Source organism: Bacillus rossius, chromosome 1, assembly GCF_032445375.1.
Source record: "Bacillus rossius redtenbacheri isolate Brsri chromosome 1, Brsri_v3, whole genome shotgun sequence".
In the NCBI taxonomy this organism is placed as follows: Eukaryota; Metazoa; Arthropoda; class Insecta; order Phasmatodea; family Bacillidae; genus Bacillus; species Bacillus rossius.
Window position 1 is genome coordinate 66489249 of NC_086330.1, and position 24803 is coordinate 66514051.

Genomic DNA, 24803 nt, shown 5'->3' on the forward strand with positions numbered 1-24803 from the left:
ACGAGTGTGTAAATGAAAACGACGAATCACGAGAAAGCGTGGGGGAGAGTGCGCTCTGCCCCGGCAGAAGGAAGCGGACGGAAAGAGAGTGTGTCGGGAGACTCCCGAGGAGGAGGTCCTAGGATGGGGACTGAGAGCTTTGTCAGAAGGAACAGACTTGTAGAATCTTAAGTTTGTACTTGTAATTTCTATGTATCAAGAAGTGGACGTAAAAGCTTTGTAGAGTTTAATACTTGTAACGAGCCAAGAATGAAGAATAATAATAAGAGTTGTCCTGTCTGCAGTATTAAGTTATTGCTTTTAATCGTTCCGCTGCCCCACATAGCCTCACCTATAAGGAACCAGCCGCTCGGTCACGACATTATGGTGTCAGATGTGGGGTTTCTGTGAGTGAATACTGCGTAAGGACAGCCAGATACAAATGTACGAGAGAATAAGAGAGAAAGGAAAATCGTCCGTCACTGGTATCAGAGCACCGCATCCCAGGAGCGACGGCGAGTCAGAGTGTTTGAAGAAGATATCAACTTCCGCGAGGCAGTGACTGGTCTACTGATAATCAGCGAGGAAACAACATCAACAACGAAGACGACGTAAAGCCCCACTCGTCATACTCCAAGAGTCCAAGAGGATGTTGACATAGAAGATAGGAACAGCCGACGCCGCCAGCCGAAGATAGCCCCGCAGTAGGGAAGAGGCGACAGCTGCAGACGGCAGCGCGAGGGACGACCAACCGGAGCTACGTGTGAAGAGCTGAGGGCCATGGGTACCCTCACGAAATTTATTATAATAAGGTCAGTACGGCTAATACGTTAAGCATGATACCTACAGTTTGGTATAAATAGGAGGGTTACGTTTACTCCACAATTATGGCTGACAGTAACGAGGAAAGTGAAACTGGGGAAGTTTTTATTTCCGTAACAGAGGCGTTAAAGTTGATAAATCAACCATTTGATGGTACAAAAAACAAACTCAAAGAATTTTGCGATAATGTTGACACGGCTTTTGAACTAGTGAACCCAGAACGTCATAGAGTGCTGTTAAAGTTCGTAAAATCAATAATAGTTGGGGACGCGAAAGCCAAAATTTTAGTCCGCGAAAACACTGATACTTGGGAAGAGGTAAAATAAATTTTAGAGGAGAATTATGCGGTTCGCAGAACTTTAGATTTCTACGCTTTTCGATTATTTAATGCTCGACAGGGATCACATGAGCCTGTTGTAAACTGGGGTAGCCGAGTCGATACAATGGTAACTGAACTTAAAGAGGCGGCCTTAAAGGTATGCACCCGCCCGCAAGAAAACGGGGCAATGGCCTTAATACAACATTTGGCTAGAGCCTGCTTCGTACAAGGGTTATCTGATGAAAGAATTCAAACAGTTATTCGGAGCACGGGTGCTCAAATTGAGACTCTAGGGTTAGCTGTAGAATCGGCACTAGAGGAGGAGTCGAATCTTTTGTCTCTTAAGGAGAGAATTAGACCCCCAATGTTAAAAGTAGGAGATACGGTAACAAGAAGGCCCAGTTGCTCGAATTGCGGAAAAGGCGGACACACACTAGAAAAATGTTTCTTACGAAAACCCGATAAAAATAAAGGATGGAAAAAATATGTACACGTAGGAGAGCTATTTTGTAAAAATTGTAGCACTACAGGACACACAGACGCGAATTGTCGACGTAAAAAAGAGATGACAGAAAGACTTTTCAGCCCCACAAAGAGGAGAGAAACAGGGGAAACTCCAAATGCTTTGAGTGCGGTAAACCGGGACATTATGCCCGAAACTGCTTTAACAAACACGGAAAATACAACAATAACAATTTTGCCAAAGGAAATGATTATCCAAATCAGTACAGGTATGACCAAAGAAATCACAAGGAATTAGGATATATTAACAAAGGAGGGCGAGAGGATAGACCTTCTTATACCGAATCGCGATTATGGAAACATGGGGAAAACGGGGGAAACTAAAAGGGGGGCATTACGAGCAGCGGTATATGCACCCTAAGGAGCCGAACACAGACAGCTGCAATAGAAAATCTAGAATAGAGTATGAACAAAGTAACGACGATGCTATCTGTACCAAGAGTAGTATAGTTTCTTTAAAGCTAGACGAAATACGTGAAGCAGTAGACTGCCTTATAGACACAGGGTCCAACATAACACTAATCAGAGAGAATGTTCTAAATAAGAGTATCCTATCGGCCAGTGATAAAAAGGAGAAGACTAAGATTCGTGGTTTAGCCACCAATGTAATGGCTACAAAAGGGACTGTTAATTTAAACTTTTGTTTACCATCTTCCACAGTAAGATATAAATGTCACATTATAGAATCCTGTCCTCATGCCTGTATTTTGGGCAAAGATTTTCTAAGTTTTACTAAATCTGTTGTGGATTTCGAATGTAATAGACTGATAATCAACAAGGAGCAAATCCCATTTTGTGAAGAAGATCATGCTGTCAAAAATATGAGAATTCATGTACCAGCTAGGTGCGAAAAAATAGTGCAATTAAATGATAGCAACGCAGGATTAGGACTAGTAGACAAAAGGAGAAGTATAAAAGGGAGTTTATCTAGGAGATGGATTGACGGAAGTGATAAATGGCAAATGTTTATGTTCTATATTAAATACTAACGAACACGAAGTAGAAGTAGATATGCACGTCGTTAAATTAGAGGAAATACCCTCTACAGCGAAATTGTTGAGTATTCAAAATTCCGATAGGGAAAGGAAAGATAAATTGGAATTGATGTTAAGGGTAGAACATCTACACGACACAGAAAAAAAGCAATTGCTAAAATTATGCAAAGAGTTTGTAGACATTTTTCACTTGCCCGGTGATACACTCACATGTACTCCGACCATGGAACATAGTATCCCTACAGGTGCTGAGACGAGGCCCATTAATGTAAAACCATATCGTATTCCGGAAATTCACAAGGAGGAAATTAAAAAACAAGAGGCACAGATGTTAGAACAGGGTATTATCAAACCCAGTCTGAGCCCTTGGAACGCGCCTATATTAGTGATTCCAAAAAAACGAGACGCTTCCAATCAACAGAAATGGAGGGTCGTTGTAGATTTTAGAAAACTGAATCTTGTGTCAGTGGACTCGGTGTATCAGATGCTGAATATTACAGAAATATTAGATCAATTAGGACAAGCAAAATATTTCTCGACCCTAGATTTGGCTAGTGGTTATTTGCAGGTAAGGATGAAACAGGAAGATCAACCCAAAACTGCATTTAGTACCCCGACGGGTCACTATGAGATGTGCAGAATGATGTTTGGGTTAAAGGGAGCTCCTGCGACCTTTACGAGATTAATGAACACTGTTTTGTCATAACTAAATGGAATTAAATGTCTTGTTTACTTAGATGATATCATAATACATGGCCAATCAGTAGAGATACATAACGACCGGTTAAGAGAGGTTTTCACTAGAATGAGAGAGCATAACCTTAAGCTACAACCTGATAAATGCGAGTTTTTACGCACAGAGGTAACGTTTTTAGGACACATGATTAGCGACGATGGAGTGAAACCAGATCCGGAGAAAGTGATCAAAGTACAGGGATACCCTAGACCAAAGAACGCTAAAGACATCAAAATGTTTTGCGGATTAGCCTTGTATTACCGAAGATTTATACCGAACTTCAGTAAAATTGCAAAAAACCCCTCTACAACCTTGTAAAAAGTGACGTTCCCTTTATCTGGGGAGACGAACAGGAAACTGCATTTAACACCCTAAAAGAAATCCTGACCTCAGAACCAATTTTACAGTATCCGGATTTTAATAAACCGTTTATCGTGACGACAGACGCTAGCAAACTAGCTATAGGAGCCATTTTGTCCCAAGGAGAAGTAGGTAAGGACAAGCCCGTCGCCTATGCCAGCCGTACGTTGAATAAGGCGGAGGTCAATTACTCGACGACTGAGCGCGAAATGTTAGCGATAGTGTGGGCTGTAAAATTTTTCAGGCCCTATCTATTAGGTCGCCATTTCATGGTGATAACCGACCATAAACCTCTACAATATGTTTTTAACGTAAAAGACCCTAGTTCCAGGTTGTTAAGATGGCGGTTAAAATTGGAAGAATATTCATATGAGATTAAACACAGAGCCGGTAAAACTATCATGCATGCCGATGCGCTGAGTAGGCTTTGCGAAGTAAAATAAATGGAGGAATTGACAACAGACGTATCTCACTCTGTAGAGGATAGCACTGAGAAACAAGAGGGTGAATTATCCACAGAAAGGAAACGGGAAATTATTAAGGAATTTCACAACACACCGATAGGAGGCCATCAAGGGATCGCCCGAACATACGACCGAATAAAACAATATTATAAGTGGAACGGGATGAAAACAGACATAGAGACCTATATTAGAAGGTGTGACTCTTGCCAAAGGAATAAATTAACGCGGCCTTACATAAAAATGCCGCTTGAAATTACGGACACGCCTAATGAAGTATGGGAAAAATGTGCTCTCGACATTGTGGGACCACTAGTTGAGACTGCCAATAATCATAAATATTTACTAACGTTTCAAGATCTATTATCCAAGTATACGGTAGCCATACCCCTTTTCGACCAAACAGCCGAATCGGTGGCGCGAGCTTTTGTGAACGAAATAATACTAAGATTTGGTATACCGCAAGTGATAATCTCAGATCAAGGAAGCAATTTTACAAGTGATCCGTTTAAGAAGGTGTGTTAATTGTTCAAAATTGCCAAAATCAAAACAACTGCCTATCACCCTCAATCTAATGGGAGTCTAGAGAGATAGCACCGTTCCCTCACTGAATTTTTAAGACACTTCATCGCCACCAACCAACTCGATTGGGACGAATGGATAAATTATGCCACTTTTGTCCATAACACTACGCCTCATAGGTCCACGGGATTTACACCCCATGAATTATTATTTGGTACATTACCTAATATTCCTGGCATCCTACAGAAGGACTTTATAGAAAAGAATTATAATTATGAGGATTATGTCAAAACCTTAAAAACAAAATTGCAAGAGACTTTCAAATTAGCAAAAAAACATTTAATCATCTCTAAAGAAATAAATAAAAGGAATTATGATATACATGTGAACCAGCACATTTTTCATATTGATGATCGAGTCCTTCTGTATGACGAGACTGTCAGAAGAGGTAGGTCCAAGTAACTGTCCAGCCAATATGTAGGCCCCTATAATGTTGTAAAAGTAGAAGGAGTAAATATAACCATCCTTACCAAACGTACGAAGCTTGTGAAGGTACATGCAAACAGGTTAAAGCCTTACTTTTAATTGGTATGTTACAGTCAACTCATTTTTACCCTGTTGCTGAACCCTGAACATGTGAGTGGAGTGTCATCAAGACTAGACATTCAAATCACTAAAATTGAAGAAACTTCGGGACTGTACTACGAACATAACGGCAATCGACGATTGTATAATACTGAATGGAGATTAATCTCCTATTTCAATTTAAGTCAGCCTGAAAATAATTATAATACGATAAGACGATATGTAAGTGTTGTAAATGAATTATGTAATAAGGAAATTCCGGTGTATAAGGGTAAAACTCTATGTTCTAATACTATAACAAAATTATCAAACAGGTTAGACGCCACTGCGCGCACCATAGAAATTATAGGAGGTATAACTAAAGACCATGTTAGTCCTAGAGTAAAAAGAAGTTTCTTTCCATTTAACCTAATAGGGCAATTGAGTAAAGTGATTTTTGGTACGCTAGACGAAGAAGATGCAGAATTTTATAATAATAAAATTACGAAACTTGAGAGCGAACAATTAGACTTTCTTAAGCTGAGTAAGGAACAAATTTTTATTGTAAAATCGACCTTGCAAACCATGAACCGAACTGTTAAAGACTTAAATGAGAATCAGCAAATGTTAGCTGACCAACTAGTAAAACTTACAGATGAGATAAACCGCATAAACTCAAATGTAACCGACGCTTTATCTCATCATAACCTGCGAATACGAGTAAACGAGCATTTGACTCTATTAAATCAATAAATTGAAACCCTTTCATTTCAATGTGAATCTATTTTTAATTCCATAATAAATGCATTTGAAGGGATTTTAAACCCCCATATTATAACACCACAAAAAATCGTTGAATATTTCAATGCATTTCAATATACTCATTCTCGAGAATTTAATCTACCATTACCAGAAGGAACAATCAAAGATAGTTCCCTTCTTAACCTGATGGAGCTGGAAGTGTTTAGCAAAAGGAACATTTTATGTTATGTAATTAGACTACCAGTAACTGATCATTTAATTTTTGATATATATAGAATCATTCCATTGCCTGTAAAAATGAAAACTGCCACAAACAAATATGTTTTCATAGATCCGGAAACGGATTATATTATGATGGAACACTCAAAACAGTACTACGCAAAAATAAGCAAGTATGAATTGAGTAAGTGTAAAGTAATAACTAAAACTCTTAGAGTGTGTAGACAAACCTTTCCATTGATCAATATTTATGCACGGGAAGATTGTGCAGCCAAATTATTGTATAATACAGGTCCTATACCTAGCAATTGTGTTAAGAAAATAGTAGAGCTAAAGCAGACCCTATGGATTCAGCTAGAGCACAATGAATGGTTATAAATTGCGCCAGATAAAGAAAAAATTACTATCGTTTGCGATCAAACTGGACCTTTTGACGCAACAGTGGAAAATACTGGCAAACTTAAGTTTATAAGTGCATGTAAAGGTTACGGTACCAACATCTTTATATCCTCCCAACTGGAGTTAACTACTAACACTAGCACAAAAGATGTTATTCCCAAAATAAATCTTGACATAGATTGTTGTGATGAAACAAACTATAAAGTAACACTTGAGAAATTAAAAACAAAGTTACATTTGAAACCTACAATAACTCGGTTAGACGATTTGAAGATTGCCGGTCACAAAATAGAGGAAGTAGAGCATATGATAAATGAAGAGGAATGGAAAATAAAACACACAAACGTGATTTCACGAGTATCTGTAATGTCCTATATCATTATCATATCATTAAGTTGTATTTTATGTATATATTGTTGTATAAAATGTGGATGTTGTAAAACTATTGTCGTAAATTGCTACAAGAGGTGTAAGGACGGTGATTGCTGTAATTGTAAAACCATATGTTTTAAACCAACAATTGTAAACAAATACAGACCTAGGGAAATTATACATAACAGTGGAAGCAATGAGCTGGTCCATTCCGTTAACGAAAGCCAGATAGAGGAAAGGATCGAATTGAGAGGAAATAGTTTACGGAGAACTCAGACTAGTCGTTGATGGCTAAGTCCCATTTCAAACTAAGAGAGGTGTAAAGAAACAATTGTATTTTCTTTAATTGTTTCTTTTTCCCCCGCAAGGGAGGTGTCGTAAGTACCTAGTTATTTTAGTTATTTTGGGTTAGTATTAGAAATATAAAAATACTATAACTATAATTCTGGTATTAAATTGTATTATAAGCATAAGGTGAATAATGAGTAATGTTTCAATAGAGTGTTTCATGTCTTGTGTATCGAACGATGAGTATGCCTGTCGAAGGTTTACAAGCCTTCTACGTCAGTTGGCTAACCAAATGTTATTTATGTGTGGTGGTTCAAACAGACTGTTTACTGCAGAGGAAACTACGCATCACAAGGTTAAACAATGACTGAATCCTTGGACTGAACATGAAACGAGTGTGTAAATGAAAACGACGAATCACGAGAAAGCGTGGGGGAGAGTGCGCTCTGCCCCGGCAGAAGGAAGCGGACGGAAAGAGAGTGTGTCGGGAGACTCCCGAGGAGGAGGTCCTAGGATGGGGACTGAGAGCTTTGTCAGAAGGAACAGACTTGTAGAATCTTAAGTTTGTACTTGTAATTTCTATGTATCAAGAAGTGGATGTAAAAGCTTTGTAGAGTTTAATACTTGTAACGAGCCAAGAATGAAGAATAATAATAAGAGTTGTCCTGTCTGCAGTATTAAGTTATTGCTTTTAATCGCTCCGCTGCCCCACATAGCCTCACCTATAAGGAACCAGCCGCTCGGTCACGACATTATGGTGTCAGATGTGGGGTTTCTGAGAGTGAATACTGCGTAACGACAGCCAGATACAAATCTACGAGCGAATAAGAATTTGTGCCTGTTTGCTCGCAAGTCTCCAATCTAACGCGAAGAGTCGGAATTTCTGCAGGTAGTTCAACAGTAGGAAAACGAACCTTACCTTTACAGTTTATGGCATGTCATTGCAAACTGTCAATTCGAGTAAACCATTAATGGCACTCATCACAGCGAAACTTCATGTGAGATGGATTCTGCTTACGTTTACTCTTCTCATGTCTTCGTACATCATGAGCATATGCAAACGTAATATCGCAGTATACGCAAGGATACCTAGTTTATGAAGACGAACCCGAACCAGAATCTGATGTTACTGCAGTTGTACCATTTCCAGGCATACTCTTATACAAATCGATACTTCGTTGTTGCACCAAATCTCTACTTTCTGTCGTGCAGCAGGGCCTTTGCATGTCTTCATTTGCTTTTTGTATTATCTTTTCTGGCAAACTGCTTATGAAATTTCTCACAGCTAAGCATTTTACGATAAAGGATCTTAGCACATACTCTCTTCTCGTGTCATCGCGAATTGCTATTGTTTGAGAAAATCTTTTCACAGTAACAGCATCGATGCTCGGTAGTTGTTGACGAATCACAAGCCATTGAAGTCTCCATCGAGAGCGAAACAGCGTTCAACTAGGTTTCCTGTGCAACCAACACTGAAGTAATTAAGCTCTCTTCTGCTGTTGGTATCACGACTGTTGAAGTCTCCTCTAGTGTTGACGTCGTCGTTGCCAAAGTGATATGCTCCATCATCGTCGTCGCCGCTGACGTTAGGGTTCCATAGTCGATGGTACAAACTCTATCTAGTTCGCCATTAAAGACGGTAAAGATGCCATCGTGTTCACAAGAACAGGTAATTACGCGACTTATGCACCTGATAAACAAACTATGTGTTCCTTACACCATCGACGAAAGTTACAAACTGAATGTCCCGCCGTCTGACGACTCGCTTATATACATGCAACCGACGGAATAATATGCTTGTCAAATCAAGAACCATTTACTATAACACACGAGTCAAAACCACATTAAAAAAATAGAAGCCCATATGATTGAAAAAATTCGATGCAGTGTTATACGTTCTCGTCACAGGATTTCGATCTCCCTAATAACAGCTAGGCTCCAATAGCTCCAAATCGCGCCATCAGATCCATCTATATTTGGCTCGAATGCTTTAATTGCCCGTCGTCTTCAAGCGTTCCAAGAGCTCCAAAGCTCCATTCACTCCAACACACAATGTTCTCGCAATTTACGTGCAATACACGCAATGTACACGCAATGTATGCAAATTACACGTAATGACTACGCAATGTTTACGAAGGTCAAGCATTTAATGAAAAAGAAGCACATTTGGTTGGAAATTCTACAAAATGGAGGCGCATTTAACAAAATGTGGGTGCATTTTCACATACATTTAACTGAGTAGAATGTAATCGACAATGTTAGGTTCAGATATCATGCCTTTAATAGTATATGAATACAACAGTTTTTAGTTCCAAAAGTTATTGGCTTCAATAGTCATTGGCTCCATGAGTCTATGACTCCAACAGTCTTTTAGCTCCAAAAGTCATTGGCTCCAACAGTCATTAGCTCCAACAGTCATTAGCTTCAACAGTCATTGTCTCCAACAGTCATTTGCTCCATAAGTTATTTGTTCCAACTCTCTTTGACTCCAACAATCAATGACGTCAAAAGTATTTGACTGCAAACAGTCTTAGGCGTAGCGATATTTGACTACAAGACTATAGCTGCGAATATACGAGACTACAGGACTGCTTGTCTACATGAGTACTTAACTACGAAGCTACAAATATACAAGGCACCAATTGCTGCATGTCTTAGGCTGAATTTTTTTTCTTTGGCTCAACTGCTCCAGCAGCATTATGTTATAAGATTACAAGGCTACTTGGTTATGTAGCTACAAGTCTACGAGGTTCCAAGGCAAAATGACTACGCGACTACGAGCCATGAGGTTAGGAGACTTCGCGACTACGAGTCTACAAGGTTACAAGATTGCGAGGCTACAGGGCTACGAAGCTTCCAGTACACAAGGTTACGTGATCGCGAGGCTATAGGACTACGAAGCATCCAGAACGCAAGGTTACGTGGTCGCGAGGCTATGTGACTACGAAGCATCCAGGACACAAGACCACGTGGCTACTAGACTACTTGTCTCTAACTGACTACAATAGCACAATTCAGTGGTGAGAGTTATTTTATTTCATGGGGAAAAAAAACGTGTTTAAAGAAGTGTCTATTCTTTTCAAAAGATGACACCGAATTTTTCTTACAGGTAAATATTATTTAGTTCTTTTATGTGGGTTTCGGGATGCTCACTAGCGATCGCAAAAGAAGGATGGCTTCGCTAGACAACAAAGGGAAGGATGTTCGTCTTTGCATGTTGGTGTTTCCCAGATGTCTGACTCCTCATTATTTGACTGAATTATTGTTGTTTATTTTCTGTATTCCTCCTGGTAAAAATATTGCAATTGCTGATATAGTAGCAGAAATTCACTAATTAAATATAACACCTAATAAAATGACATGTCTCATTAGGTAAAAAATTCTTCATGTAGAGACAGATTTCTCAGAATTACTTAGAAGCACTTGAAGAAACCATAAAAATAATCAGAAGCACAAGGAGAAAACCATCAAAATATTGACAATAATAATGGAGCACACGGAGAAAACTATTACACGTGTTACTTAATATCAGAAAATCTCAGAAGAAAATTTTGAATAAAAAAAAACTATGGCTTGTACTAGAATTATATCCTTTCTCGTCAACGGAGACGTTCTCAAGCAAAGGTGAAGTCCATGTGACTATTGTTTAACTTAATATAGAAATTACGACTCCTCGGGGTTGATAGGAGACTCGTGAACGTACAGGCACCAAAACAGATGAGCATCAACCGAATGCTCTCATTACTGGACATGAAACTAAACCTAAGACTGTGTTCGGTGCATTACAGGTAAATCATAATGGCTTCTACTTGGCACAGTCTGCATTTCGTGGAACATTGAAATACTACTACAGTGGAACCTGGATAATTCGAACTTCTTTAATTCTAAATCTTCTTTAATTCGAATTTTCCTCTTGGTCCCTAGCATTTTGTATCTAAACAATGCTAAAAATCGTGGATAATTCGAATTTTATTTTGGATAATTCGAATTTTTGGTGCGTCTAATTTAGTGAATAAATTATAAACTACGGCTCAAAAAATTGTAAATTTATCGGGAAATACGTTTTACAAACAATACTCGGCAAAAGTTAAGAGTTTGACCAAATGCGCGGTAGCTTGTAGTGTGATGACTCACCCTTCCCCTCCCGCACACTTGTGCCGAGTGCCGACCGCCTGCGCGTAGCAACAACACGCAGCAGTAGTGTCTCCAAGGTCACCCCTCCCCACACTCACCCCTCTCCTCACCGTACTGTACAACTGTGCATCGTTCTGTGTATCGTCTGTTTTGTAACATACAGTGTACTGTAGCTTATTTAAAATTGTCTTTTGATGTGTGATTACGTGTAGTTTTTACGTACAGTGACGTTAAGTGAGTGAACTGTGAGAGTAGCAACCATGGCGTCGACCTCGTCTACAAAATCCCGTGCTTATAAAACTTTGACTCTAGCTGAAAAAGTAGCGGCGATTAGGGAAGTGGACAAAGGCGTGAAAAAGAAATTGGAAATCGCGAAGGACTTTGGGATTCCACCCAACACTCTATCCACTTTCTTGAAGAATAGAGATAAAATTCTCAGTAGTGCAGAGGAATTTGATAAAGACCGAAAACGACTACGAGAACCAGATAACCCAGACGTCGACAATTGTGTTCTTAAGTGGTTCAAGCAAGCCAGAGACAAAAAAATTCCATTGAGTGGTCCCCTAATAAGGGTAAAGGCCGAGCAATTCGCTAAAGAATTGGGCAAACAAAATTTCAAAGCTAGCACTTGATGGCTGGATGGTTTCAAAGAACGTAATAAAATTACGTTCAAAGCAGTCTGTGGCGAAAGTGGGGCAGTGAACCAGCAAGAAGCCGGCCAGTGGAAGCGAGATTTAGAAGAGATGATCCAAGATAGAGACTCAAACAATATTTTCAATGTTGATGAGACTGGCCTTTTTTTTTAATGCACACCGGACAAAACACTGGCATTTAAAAGCAAAAAATGTCATGGTGGAAAACTAAGCAAAGAAATAGTGACGCTTTTAGTCGGAGCAAACATGGACGGCTCAGAAAAGCTGCCCTTGTTGATGATTGGAAAATCGGCTAATCCCCGTTGTTTTAAGAATGTCAAGTCGAAACCGGTGGATTACGTTAACAGCTCAAACGCTTGGATGACAGGCGACCTGCTTTCAAAGTGGCTAATAAGGTTGGACAAGAAGTTTATTAAAGAAAAGCGTCAGGTGGTCCTCTTCATCGACAACTGTACTGCGCATAACACCATACCAGTGTTGAAATGTGTTAAAGTGTTTTTTTTTCCCAGCCAATATGACATCTGTTGTCCAGTTAATGGACCAAGGGATAATAAAAAATTTGAAACATTTCTACAGAACCTTGCTGGTAGAAAACATACTGTCCGGAGATGGAAACGCCCTGAAAATAAAGCTCGATATTCTGCAAGCTTCCAGAATGTGTAAGCAAGCGTGGGACAGAGTGATGCCAGAAACAATCAAAAACTGTTTTAAAAAGGCAGGTTTTGTTAAAACCGAGGACGAAACTGTGGAAGCCACTGAAGCGGAAGCCATTCCAGCAGCAGTCGACGGCTGGGAGAATGTGGGAGCCGACCCGACCATCTCGTACGAAGACTTTCTCAATGTCGATGAAGATGTTGCGGTGTGCGGTGACGTCACTGACACCGAAATCATCGCAGAGGTGCTCGGCAGTGAGAAGCAAGACGATGACGGGGAAGGTTCGGAAGAAGAGATCGCTGGAGTAGAAGAAGAACCGGTGCCGAGTGCAGCTGACGCCATGAATCACATAAAAGAACTGAGACTTTTTTTGAGAGCCGAATTAATTTAAGTGATTCATACTTCATCTCTTTGAATAAGTTAGAATCTTTTGTAATGGCCGAGAGCCTTAATTCGAGAAAACAGGCCAAAATATCATGTTTTTTTCAAAAACAATAGGTTGTTTTTATGTTTCAGTTCAATAGTTTTAAGGTCATTTTAATATGTATGTATCGTTTAGGCATTAATCGATGTATTTATTCAAAAAATGTCAACCAATAAAGAGTTTTAATAGAAAATATGATTTTTTATTGTTTTGGCCCTATTTATATTACGAACTTCCTTAATTCGAATTTTTGGATAATTCGAAGTTTTTGACTGGTCCCTTGAGGTTCGAATTATCCAAGTTCTACTGTATTATCTAAATACGTTTAGTGAGTACTTTTCTTGACCATTTCAGGCAGAACATAATCAATCAACTTACTGATGACGTAGAAACAAACGGTACATTAAAATATAACTTACGGTTGGATGGTATATATGGAAAGCCATATCCGTTAGACGACAAAGTGTAGAAGTATGCATTTAAGACATCGACTGCAGTTATTTACAGTTCTGAAGATGTACAGCAAAATGTAAACCACGGTGTCCAGAAACTCTGTCAAGAAGAGGAGGACTATGTCAGTAAAGATTTCTGGCTGCTCTCTTTCTAGTATAAATCGATTGGAGCTAAGAATTAGTCATTTCTCGCCTATGCAGGCCTAAATGTTTATAATATGTCTTTCTTTCGCAAGTGTTCCTGTAGAAGAATAGAAATTATGTAATAAATTGTATGTTCATAAAAGAACTTGTGGTGTTTTATTTCTCGAACCTGTCACTTTTGTGGTATTTTTAAATATATTTATTGTTTTGCATCGTCCATTGATGCAACTATGGACAGTAACTGATCAAATTTATCAGAATATTGATTGCAAATTTATTTTATGAATTTTGGAATTTTTCGTGAATTTCTAGCTGAACAATAACACAATTCCAAGATGGCGCCCAAATATTAAGATGTCGATTGCCTCAGTAATAGTAAATGATTACTGCGCTCTAGCAGGTTAATTTTTTAACTAATACTATGGTAAATCACTCTAGTAGACTAAAACAAGATGGAGAACTCCAACAGACATAAACAATATGGCGGACATGATGTCATACCAGCTGATGATATATATCATGGTACTGTTGGTTGGGAAGTCATTTTGCAGGTGGCTTTCGTGGAAGAAAGATCTATCGACAATTTATTTTTATTTTTGCTCTTACCAGGATCAAACTGTGGTTTTCAAGGCGTAAGTGCGTTATGAAATAGTATTTTATGAAAAAAAAAAAAAAATTATAAAATTTTAAAAAAATATTTAAATTTTTTCCAAATTTCTAGCATAAAAATTACTGTTTTTCAAGATGACGGCCGTAACGAAAAGTGAAACTATCTAGAATTGAAGATTGTGCCCATAACCATATGTGCAACGATTTGTTGAAAGAATTTTTTTAATTTATTTATTTATTTTTTATTCTAAATATTACATTTTTCTTCGATGTTCTAGCATTAAAATTACGCATTTTCAAGATGGTGGACAGACGTCATACTAGCTGACGATATGTATACATTAACATTAATGGTGGGGTGTCAGTCTGCCAGCAGCCACCATGAGGAAAGGATCGGTTTGCCATTTTTTTCGCCCTCTTTGGGTTCGAACCGAGGACTCCGAGCTCCATGGCGTAAGTGGTTTTTTAAAATATTTGTTATTAAATTTTTTATGATTTTAAAAAAATGTCATTAAAATAAGATTAAAAATAAAGATTTTCAATATGGCTCCCGTAACGGAAACTGCAATGGTGACATCATAATTCCAAATGGCTGCCATGGCTTCCTAATTTTCAAAGTCATGACCTCGGCGTCTTAGAGCGGCTAGCTCTAAGGACTTTTAAGCCGCTTTTAGGATGTTGTGTTCTTTCTAAGGCAAAAAGACTTTTGAGGTTTTTCGAAATCCTATTTTTTTAAAATTTTATATCTTTTTTATATTTTTTTGCGGATTTTTTCTCCAAAAAAATGGGAATTTTGACGAATTTTGAAAGTTAAGGCCACGATCAAGGACTAAGTTCAAGGTCAAGTTCATCCAAGATGGCCGCCGTGACGTCACAATCAAAGATGGCGGTCCGGCTCCAGGCTCTACACCCTGAACCCTGTCCCCGGGCATACTTTTGTACACTACTATTTATTTTAATTAAATCAAAACTTTATACAGAAAAATTCTTCGTTACAAACCTTTTTTTAATATTGAAATACCAATCTATTTTTTTTAAAAATGGGTATGTATCTACCTTAAAACATTATTTTTCTGATTTCAAAAGATGATAAAATATATAGAAGTGATATCACAAGCCGAATTCACTAATTCCCACGCAGATAAGTATAAAATTTCATTCCCAATACGTGTTTCATAAATAAAAGTCAACGTTTACAAAAGAGCCTACACAATCACAGAAAATAATATTATCACGATTTTGCAAATTATAAAAACTTGGGTGGGCATGCTAGGAAAGAAAATTATTTACAATTTGAAAATATTACACGAGTATAATGTACCAGGATCCGTAGCTGCTGTGACACTTACTGATATCTCTATATATTACATTTTAAAGTTTTTACTTTCTTTCCATGTTAGTGCAAGTATAAATATCAGTGTGTATTAGCACATAACATGTTGAGTTGTGTCACACATGTATTTTTATGGAATGAGGCTCCATGTTTGTTGAATATGTGAATTTCCAGTTCTCTCTTGCGTTTATTTGCGGTGTTATACGAGATGGCAAAATATTTTCTTCGCGTTATTTTTGTTGGCAATCGTGCTAGAAAAATTCGAGTCGGTTTCTTGGCTCCTAACCGTACACACGAAATATTTTTTTTTTTTTTGTGTGACTTTTGGCGTAGTGCCAGGGCTCTATCTCGGCTACTGGTAATTTTGTGGTTGTAATTCAACGGTATTTATTTAACACATTTTATCGAAACTCCCTAAAAAGTGCAATTAAAACATTATTGTTTAACTTCCAAGTTAACAGTACCGAACGTCAAATAATTTACTCCTAACTTGTTAAGAATTTAATTAATCCTTTTTATAATGGATATACTAATGTCGTTTATATAGCATATATTTATTTAAATGAATTATTAATAGTTTTTAGAAAATTTTGTTAATTTTTTTAAGCTTTATAATAAACACTAAACATCAACTAAAAAATTTAATTTTTCCAATAATTCTTTAGGCATATATGTATAAAACATGGGTGTTCCAGATTGTTTTATGGCGTTAAAAATTAAAGAAACTACCGATATAAAAATTTGATCATAGGAATAAGATTTTTTTAAGTTTGAGTCCTCTCAATATATTTTTCTAACTCCCCTTTATCAAATGTAAAACAATTAACATCAATAAATTTGAAAATAATAAAAAAAATTTTTTTCTAGATTATACAAGAAAGTATATTTTTATTATAATATTTACATAAAACGCCTTAAATTAATATACCGAATTAAAATTTGAAAAGAATTTTATTCCAGATACATATTTTTAGAACATTTTTGATCTTTTATTAAAATTTCCAAAAATCTTCAAAATAGCGACAAACGTATATTTCAGACCGCAGTTGCTTTAAGAGATGGTTTCTCATACCAGATTAGTTTATTTATTTTTTGTAATTACATTTTCATAGCAATTCCTAATATTATTTCCAATAACTCCTTTACGTTTTAGTCTTTTTTGGACAATTCGGTCATTATAAATTTGCTAAACGTTATTTGCGAGTAGTAAACTATCACAAAAGTAATTATAGTAAGGATTTAACACCTATACAACAACACAGTTATCACGTTTGTCACAAAAATTTTTAGAAAACCGTTCTAGAAATTAAAAAGAATATCTGTAGCATTCAAATAAAAATGAAATAACAAGTCGACCTTTTAGAACTGTCTTTAAAACGTAACTGACCCATATTTATACAAAACTATAATATTCACAAGTTCATTGGGCTTCATGGAAGATATTCCATCAATAAACTGTACAATACGGCTTACACAGAAATAAAAGGTTTTGTACTTATAAAAAATATACCTATGTAAACCAGTTTCCAAGTAACAGTTTATAAAAGTACAAGGAAGATATTGTAACAGTAGGTAATTATAGTTCGTTCTGGGGCAGGGGGTGAGGGGTCGGGTTCCGGGGGATCCGTGGCGTCCATCTTGGAATACGTAACTTCCGGCGGCCAATTTATATTACGTCACTTCCGGCGGCCATCTTGTATGACGTCTCTTCCAGCTGCCACCTTGGATTTCGTCACTTCCAGCGGCCATCTTGGATGACGTCACTTCTGGCAGCCATCTTGAATTATGTCACCTCCGGCGGCAATCTTGGATTACATAACCTCCGGCGGCCATCTTGGATTCCGCCATTTTGTTTTCTAGAAAATTCTTCCATTTTGTTTTCTAGAACATTCCACCGAATTATGACGTAATGTCCACCATCTTGAAAATCCTCAATTATTAACTTAGAAAATCGGGGAAAAAATTATAAAAAAGTATTAATTCAATATTAATTTAAAAACTTGATGACTTCGTCATCCAGCTCCTCGCTCCTGTGCGTTGCACTTTCCGTTACGATACCATCATCGTTAAGCTCCCCACTCCTACCCATGCATTATAGTCTGCTGGAGGCAGCCATCTTGTTTAGTGACGACCGTCATCTTGATTTCATCTGATGGATGTCGTCATTGGGTGTAGGTTTCTAAAGTATGTCAGTGTATGTAAGGTAGAGTTTATATTTTCTACCAGTGTTTTTATGCTCCTAATAAACCAAAAAAGTCACAAATTTTGTTAAAATAAATCCCAAAATCCACAGTCATTTAATTTCTGTGACCAACATTTTTTCTTAAAAGCATAATAATTTATATGTATTAACTAAAATATATGACATCAATACTATCGTTGTGGATGCAATGGTTTAAATAATGATAATTTTATTACTGCATCTTAACGGACCAGAACTTTTTCAGAGTCCTCACAAGTCCGTGTTGGCGTACTCGTGTTTTAAAGCTGCATGGAAGCATTAATTTTAATGTTTGCATACCTGTTTTCACTAACTCTACAACGTAAAAATACCTTCTAAACTATAGCCAGGTACCTTGAAACATAAATTCAAAGAAATAAATTTAAAATATCATTTATTAACGAAAAAACACATAATCAACAAACCCCCTCAAAATATTTATATCATCAGCCACAAAATCGACCACGTAAAAACATGTTCAGGAGCCACACCTCAACACTCAACCCACCGAGCACATACTCTAGACTGTCGTACCGAACGTTAAAGCCCTCTTCCAACATTCGTAGTCTCTCGCCCAGCCCGGCACACCCACACACTTGCCTGCTGTCCCCTTCCGATGGTGTGTCCCACCCACACTGCAACAGTGGGGTAGGGGATGGAGCCGAATTGGGTGTAGGCAGTGGTGATGGCGTCGACATCGTCAGAATTGTAAATTACTGCACCCTTTGTCTTGAATGTACACTTCTTCACTTTGTCTTCGAATGGATACAGCTTTCCATACAGGCTGTATCAAAATTCATGTTACAACGCTTGAGGGTAGAAAGCTCTTATTATTTAAAACCATTTTTGCCAGTAAACATGTTGCCGGAAACGCGTAGTTAAGCCCCTGTAGCCCCAGAAAGAGTCAGCGTAGGGAACCCGTTGTAGAGTGTTATGTTGTGGATGTACGGGCGTTCGAGTAGAGAAATAACCTTTTTAATCGTGGCAAAGATTTTAATTTCACTCTGAAAACAATCACAGCTTCGGCTTTGTTCCACAACATTTAAACTGTTGCATACGTTTTAGCAACGTGACAGCCTAAAGCAACGGCTCAAAAACACGCCCACCTTGAGCGACACAGAGGTGGCAACGGCGAATCATGTTTTCACGGATACGCTGGAGCATGTGTGGAGTCGATCTTATCATTTCGAACGCTTCAATGATTCGCTGTGTAAGCTCTTCTACTGTTTCTACTGGCGTAGCGTGGATAAGCCCTTTTACGTAACCCCACAGAAAGAAATCTAACAGGGTTAGGTCCAGTGACCTTGGCGGCAATGCGACAGGGCCCGCTCGTCCAATCCATCGGTTTGGAAGTGTTTGGTTTAAATACTCTTGCACTTGCAGGGAAAAAATGAGGTGGTTCCCCGTAATGTTGGTACCACATCACACATCGGACATGCAATGGAACCTCTTCAAGAAGACCCTGTAGTTAGTTCTGAAGGAAGTGGAGGTATCCGGCGCTGGTAGGTCGTGGCGGAAGAAAAAAAGGTCCGATGAGTACGCCGTCAACAATACCGGCCCACACATTAACTTAAAAACGTTCCTGGCGAGGTCGGCCACCTGAATAAAACACGTTCGTGCAACTTTTTTTAATGGTTGTAAAAGTAAAAGTTAGACACGTTTAAATGCTACACACTAATAAAATTTTTGAAAAATTTATTTCGGTTTTTAATGTAGTGTTTTTTCACTATTCAGTGATTAAATAAAAAATAAAAAAAGGAACTGGTCATTAATATTTTTTTTTTTGTTATTCAAGTAAACAATACGCAAAATCCTTGCTTGAGTTTACAATTTCTATCAAAAAATTGGGTTTTTGTTTTGTTTTCCTGGAAGGTAGGATTTCGCTCGTGAAGGTGATGGTAACTTAACAGAAGGGTTGGTTGCGTTCAGGGGCGAAACAACAAGGAGGGGGGGCAAGGGTATTTTGCCCTCCCTCTGAAACCTTGAAGTGGGGGCAAACGGGGGCAAAGAAAGTGCTGTGTAATCAATTTTTAGATAATAAAACTGCTTAAATAGCACCATTTTCCACCTTGAAATACAAATTTTCCCGGGGGATGACACCCGGAACCCCCCGCTTCAATAGGGGGGGGGGATCAATGATTATTTATAGAAAATATTATATTGCCCCCCCCCCTCCCTTTGGAAATGTAGTTGTTGCGCCCCTGGTTGCGTCAGCTCAGGTGCTGTTGTTCTCGCGGGAAGCGAGACCGCGAAGTCGTACGGGTTGTACAAGAAGGAGGGGGGGGGGGGGGTGGACTCACTCGCGATGGTGGCCACGGTGCACACGTAGGTGGCCAGCAGCACCAGCAGCGGCAGCACGAACATGAACAGCAGGCTGAATGCGGCGTACACGTACTCCTGCCACGGCTCCGTGTAGAAGCCGTACGTCACGCACTGCTCGAAGTCCTCGTAGAACGGGCCCTTCATCACGCGGAAGATCACCAGCTGCAACACAGCGGGGCCCCCGAGGGTTCGGCACATCGTCCCGGGTTCAGTTTGAATACTTTACTGCCGTACCGGCTGAAGTACCCGGCGCTGCCTGGGGTACAACACACCATTACAACATTACACATTGCTAATGCAAACAAATGTTTTAGAAATTAAACCAAGGGAACTGACTGTAAGATTTTGCATTTCATCTTGGGCCCGTGTTCATGACATCTTTATTGGGAAATGTCACAATGTAAGCCGATAATAATCATAGCCATAGCCACTTAGTCTGAGAGTGTATTTAACCACTTTTAAACAGCAATCTCTGCTCAGCTTTAAAAATGTGGGGAAATTCTTTGTTAAAAATTATTTTTAATAATTGGGGGGGGGGGGGGGTGTAACCTATTTGAGAGAGTAAAACTGCCCGTGTAACTATGGTGTCAATAAATCTTGTGATATATTTGGTCCTAATCACAGAGCGGTAAAAAACTTTCAGAAACTCAAATCGATAACGTGTAATTTCTTTCAAAAGGTCTTGGAATATTCTTGCCAGAGTCTGCAATTTGCGATACTTAGATAATAGAGTGGTCTAACCACTGACCGCAAAGTCTCAAGTTTTGCTCAGCCAAAACTGCACCAAGGCGGAAAGTTTTAACTGCCTATTAGCTACAACATGAAACCAGAAACCAGACATTAGAGTGCATGATAGAAGTTTATTTTAATCATATCACACAAATTTTATGCAGCAATATGTATGTTACGTATATAAACTACTCTACCTGCTTCTCAAACCAATCCGCATGAAGGTAGCCTATTATATTTAAGGTGACCTTTATTCAGCATTATTTTATAAAATAGGTAATTAACTTTTTTACAATATATGAGTAGTCACTTTTTTTATTATATTCCATTAAATTTATCCCATCACTAAAATTCATTAAAAAAACATTTGAAAAGAGGACACCAGTAAATTCCAAACTACGTAATTAACACTATTCTGAATAATACTGACACTTGACAGCCAAAGTTACAATCAATAATCGAAATAAGGACAGCATCTTAATTTATGTGCTAAGACCAAGAATCGATATATTTTTCCTAGTCATTTTCCATTAATGTTTTATTTCTAATACAAAAAAAATATTCTCCAGTTGTACGTTAAACTGCAAATAAAATTTACTTTTACTTGTTTTTCTGACTATTTGTGCTATATTTTGTGACATAAATGAATGTTTCGTTATATTATTCAAGGTAATTGTTTAATACATTTACATTCGCTGTATCAATTTTTAAATAGTTAGTGATTTTTTTTGCTTTAAAATAATTACTACACACAAAAACATTATAGTAGACGCTTTTAATAACATTTGAGACACAGGTACGCGTAATAATCATTACGTAATCTTACGACTGAATTAGTATTTCTATATATATATTTATATTTAGATTCCTCCAAAAACTCAGCAAGATGATCACAAATTAAACATTTATTTATTCGTTATTATTGTTTACTATATATGTTTGCGCTATCGTATTTCGTTGTATTACGCTGTCAATTTTTTAAACTTTAATTCCGAGAACACATTTTATGTTTCGAATAGCCATTAGGGTTTCTTATGTTTTTTTTAATTTTTTTCCGGAGATATCGTGTGGCACTAAAAGGATTCGCATTGTTTCATTATTTTTTGTGGTGAAACCAGATTATAGGTTTTTATCAGTGAACACAGAGTATTATTCGATAAAAAAGACGCCGCGATTGAGAGGTCTCATATCCGTCTCGACACGAGGAAGCTCTTATTTTTTCTTCTGCCCTCCTTTTATCTCAGATTTTCATCAAAAACTTTCAGGTCGAGATCTTTGTTTAGCTCCGGCCTCGGCTACGTCATACGAGTGATGAATATCCGCGGTGCCTCTTTTGTGTGGGTCCTTTGTGCGCCGAAAAACCGCCCGATATTAACGACAAAGTTATCCGCCTCCAGGGATGCCGAGAGAATTGCCATCCTTTGCATTCTGTAAAAGATAAACAACACTACACGTTCTCTATAGTATACTTTCACCACCCATGACAAAGTTCGTACTTTTTTTTTTTTGTCTTTTTACGATTTGAAAACCCGACGTTGTAAAGCTCAGCGCAGGAAAAAATGGGACGTTCTTCCCAATGTAAAGTGGAACTACACGAAGAAATATTTACCTAAGTAAAATTGCCTGGCTTGTTGGCGCTGACCCCTCATAATGGTCGGTCGAGCGTGCGTCGGAGGAGTTGGACGCCCGCCAGCTGTCTGTGCTAGGGTTCTCATGGATGTGTGGGGTAGCAGGCACTAGACCGAAAATCACTTGACCGAAATTTCTGAGAAACGATTTTCGGTGTGATACCTTTCGGCCTAGTGCCTTTCGGTCTAGTTGCGTTTAATTCAAGTGATTTTGGCCTATTTCCAGAGTTAAGACATATTCACACCCAGATAAATTTTCAAGTTTTCTATTTACTTCCTTTCGATCTAATGCATTTCGGTCCAGTGCCTTTCGATCTAACGCTTTTCGGCTAAATAATATTCGGTATAATGCCTTGGTATAGTTGACTGTCTGTTAACATAATATAATACTGCACTTAAGCGGCTTAGAATTAAAATAATTTGGCGCCAAAAATCTCTAGCAGACGAAGTGTGTACTACGTGGCACTAGTGCTCCTTGTATCGATTACTAAAATCAAGATGGCTGCAGAGCTCTCTAACAGGTGATGTGTGTTAACTAGTGTCCCTGGTAGCATGTATTGAAAAAAATAAATATTGCGGTTCAGTCACAAACAGGTGATGATATTTATTATTTATAAACCTTGTTTAAATCTAAATCTGGCAATTGTCTCGATGGTCATGTGGTTAAAGGCGTATGTTTTTCAAACCAAAAGTCTAAGATGTGGTGTTTTGTATCTTAGCATTTCTAATGTATTTTGTTTAAAAAATTATTTTTAATATGTCGATAAGAACCATAACAACTCTTTTACGTTAAAAATTTCAAAATATTTTTACATAAATAAACTTTAAAGTTATATTGAGGCCCCTGTAAGATATAGAAAATAATTTTTATTACGTTCCTGAAACTGGTTAAACTAGACGTATTGTTAGAAAAATGCAATATAATTGTTTTTTTGTTTGTTTAGAATCCCGTCTAGGCGGAAAAAATCTTCAAAGATACGGAAAAATTAATAACAAATTAAAGTATCATCATCTAAGTTTTCTAGAAAATGACAGAAATCAGAAGACCTTAGAAGACTGTAGGAGGATGAGAAAAAAACTGAAACAAATGCAGAAATTGCGCTTTTTTTGGTGGGGAGAAATTGCACTCCTTGAACAATCTTTGGAAGATGCTGACTTGATCTCTTGCTATTGACATAGGTCCTACCAAACATGCTGAACTATCAGAACTACATGACCTCTCGCGAGGTCGGATGTGCATCATGACCGGGCCACTGAGTCGGAAGTAGGTATTCGGAACCGTAACCGATTTGCAGAACCGAGAATTTCGGTACTAGTCTTCAAAGGAACCGAGAATCCAGTGTACTTTCGGTAATAGGTAGTATTTTTATTAATGGTGCAGCAGTCGGTTAATGAAGAAGTAATACTTAATTTTTTAACATTTAAACATGTATAAAAAAGTGAACTTTTGTTTTACAATATTGTATTTAAAAAAGGATCTACTAACGTCAACAAAGCACTTTATTCCAGCCTTTATATCAATCCTTAACTTAAAAAAAAATATACAAATCAAACAAATCATAATTTTAACGCATGCAACATCACAGAATATTTAACATTAAATAACATTTTTTTTTTCTTTTCATAATAAACTTAAAAGGAACAAATATACCGTAATTTTAAGAAGACCGACTAAACAACCACAGGCAAACACACACAGACACACACACACACACAGCATTTCCGAAAATCGATTGGCGACAGAGTAGCCAGCACACCGCCCTCATAGATCACCTCCCCAGAGGAGAGTGTCAAATGGAAGTAACCTCAGGGTGCAAATAAAATAAAAAATGATATTTCATGCTGTCGATGTCGAGTCCCGAAAGTACCGAAAGAGCCGGGGATCTGTTTCAAAATTCCCGGTTATTTGACTACATCGAAAGTAGCGGGAAATCCCGGTGAAGAGCGTAGTGGGGAGCAGGGCCGACTCGCTCCCGTGGGCGCCGGTCTCCACGTCAGTAGGAGACCTCGCGGGACGGGACACCTGCCATCTCCCGCCGCGGGCCCTGGCAGCCCACAAGGCCGAGGTCTGACAAACTGCCTGTTAGAAACCCCTTCCGTGTGGAGTTCACGCATTTCTATACAGTTCATCACAACATTTGTTTTTCCACATATATTCTTTACAGCGTAAATTTTTTGGG

General features: G+C 38.1%; 2 protein-coding genes across 13 annotated transcripts in view; one reads left to right on the forward strand and one right to left on the reverse strand.

Annotated features, from left to right (window-relative positions):
- LOC134536959 (gonadotropin-releasing hormone receptor) overlaps positions 1-24803 on the reverse strand; it is a 684534-nt gene that overhangs the window by 152746 nt on the left and 506985 nt on the right. For all 3 annotated transcript variants that reach the window (XM_063377083.1, XM_063377092.1, XM_063377075.1), the window contains exon 3: positions 20245-20428. In XM_063377083.1, the coding sequence (XP_063233153.1) occupies positions 20245-20428 (184 nt within the window). The remainder of the gene's footprint in view (positions 1-20244; positions 20429-24803) is intronic.
- Positions 510-24803, forward strand: part of LOC134536980 (uncharacterized) — a 579850-nt gene continuing 555556 nt past the window's right edge. For 5 of the 10 annotated variants that reach the window (XR_010075914.1, XR_010075911.1, XM_063377118.1 and 2 more), the window contains exon 1: positions 510-791. Coding sequence is in view for 4 of the 10 variants with exons in the window: in XM_063377118.1 (XP_063233188.1) it covers positions 760-791 (32 nt within the window). In the remaining 6 variants the exon portion in view is untranslated. The remainder of the gene's footprint in view (positions 792-24803) is intronic. The other 5 variants (XR_010075909.1, XM_063377141.1, XR_010075912.1 and 2 more) reach the window with 4 other exon arrangements.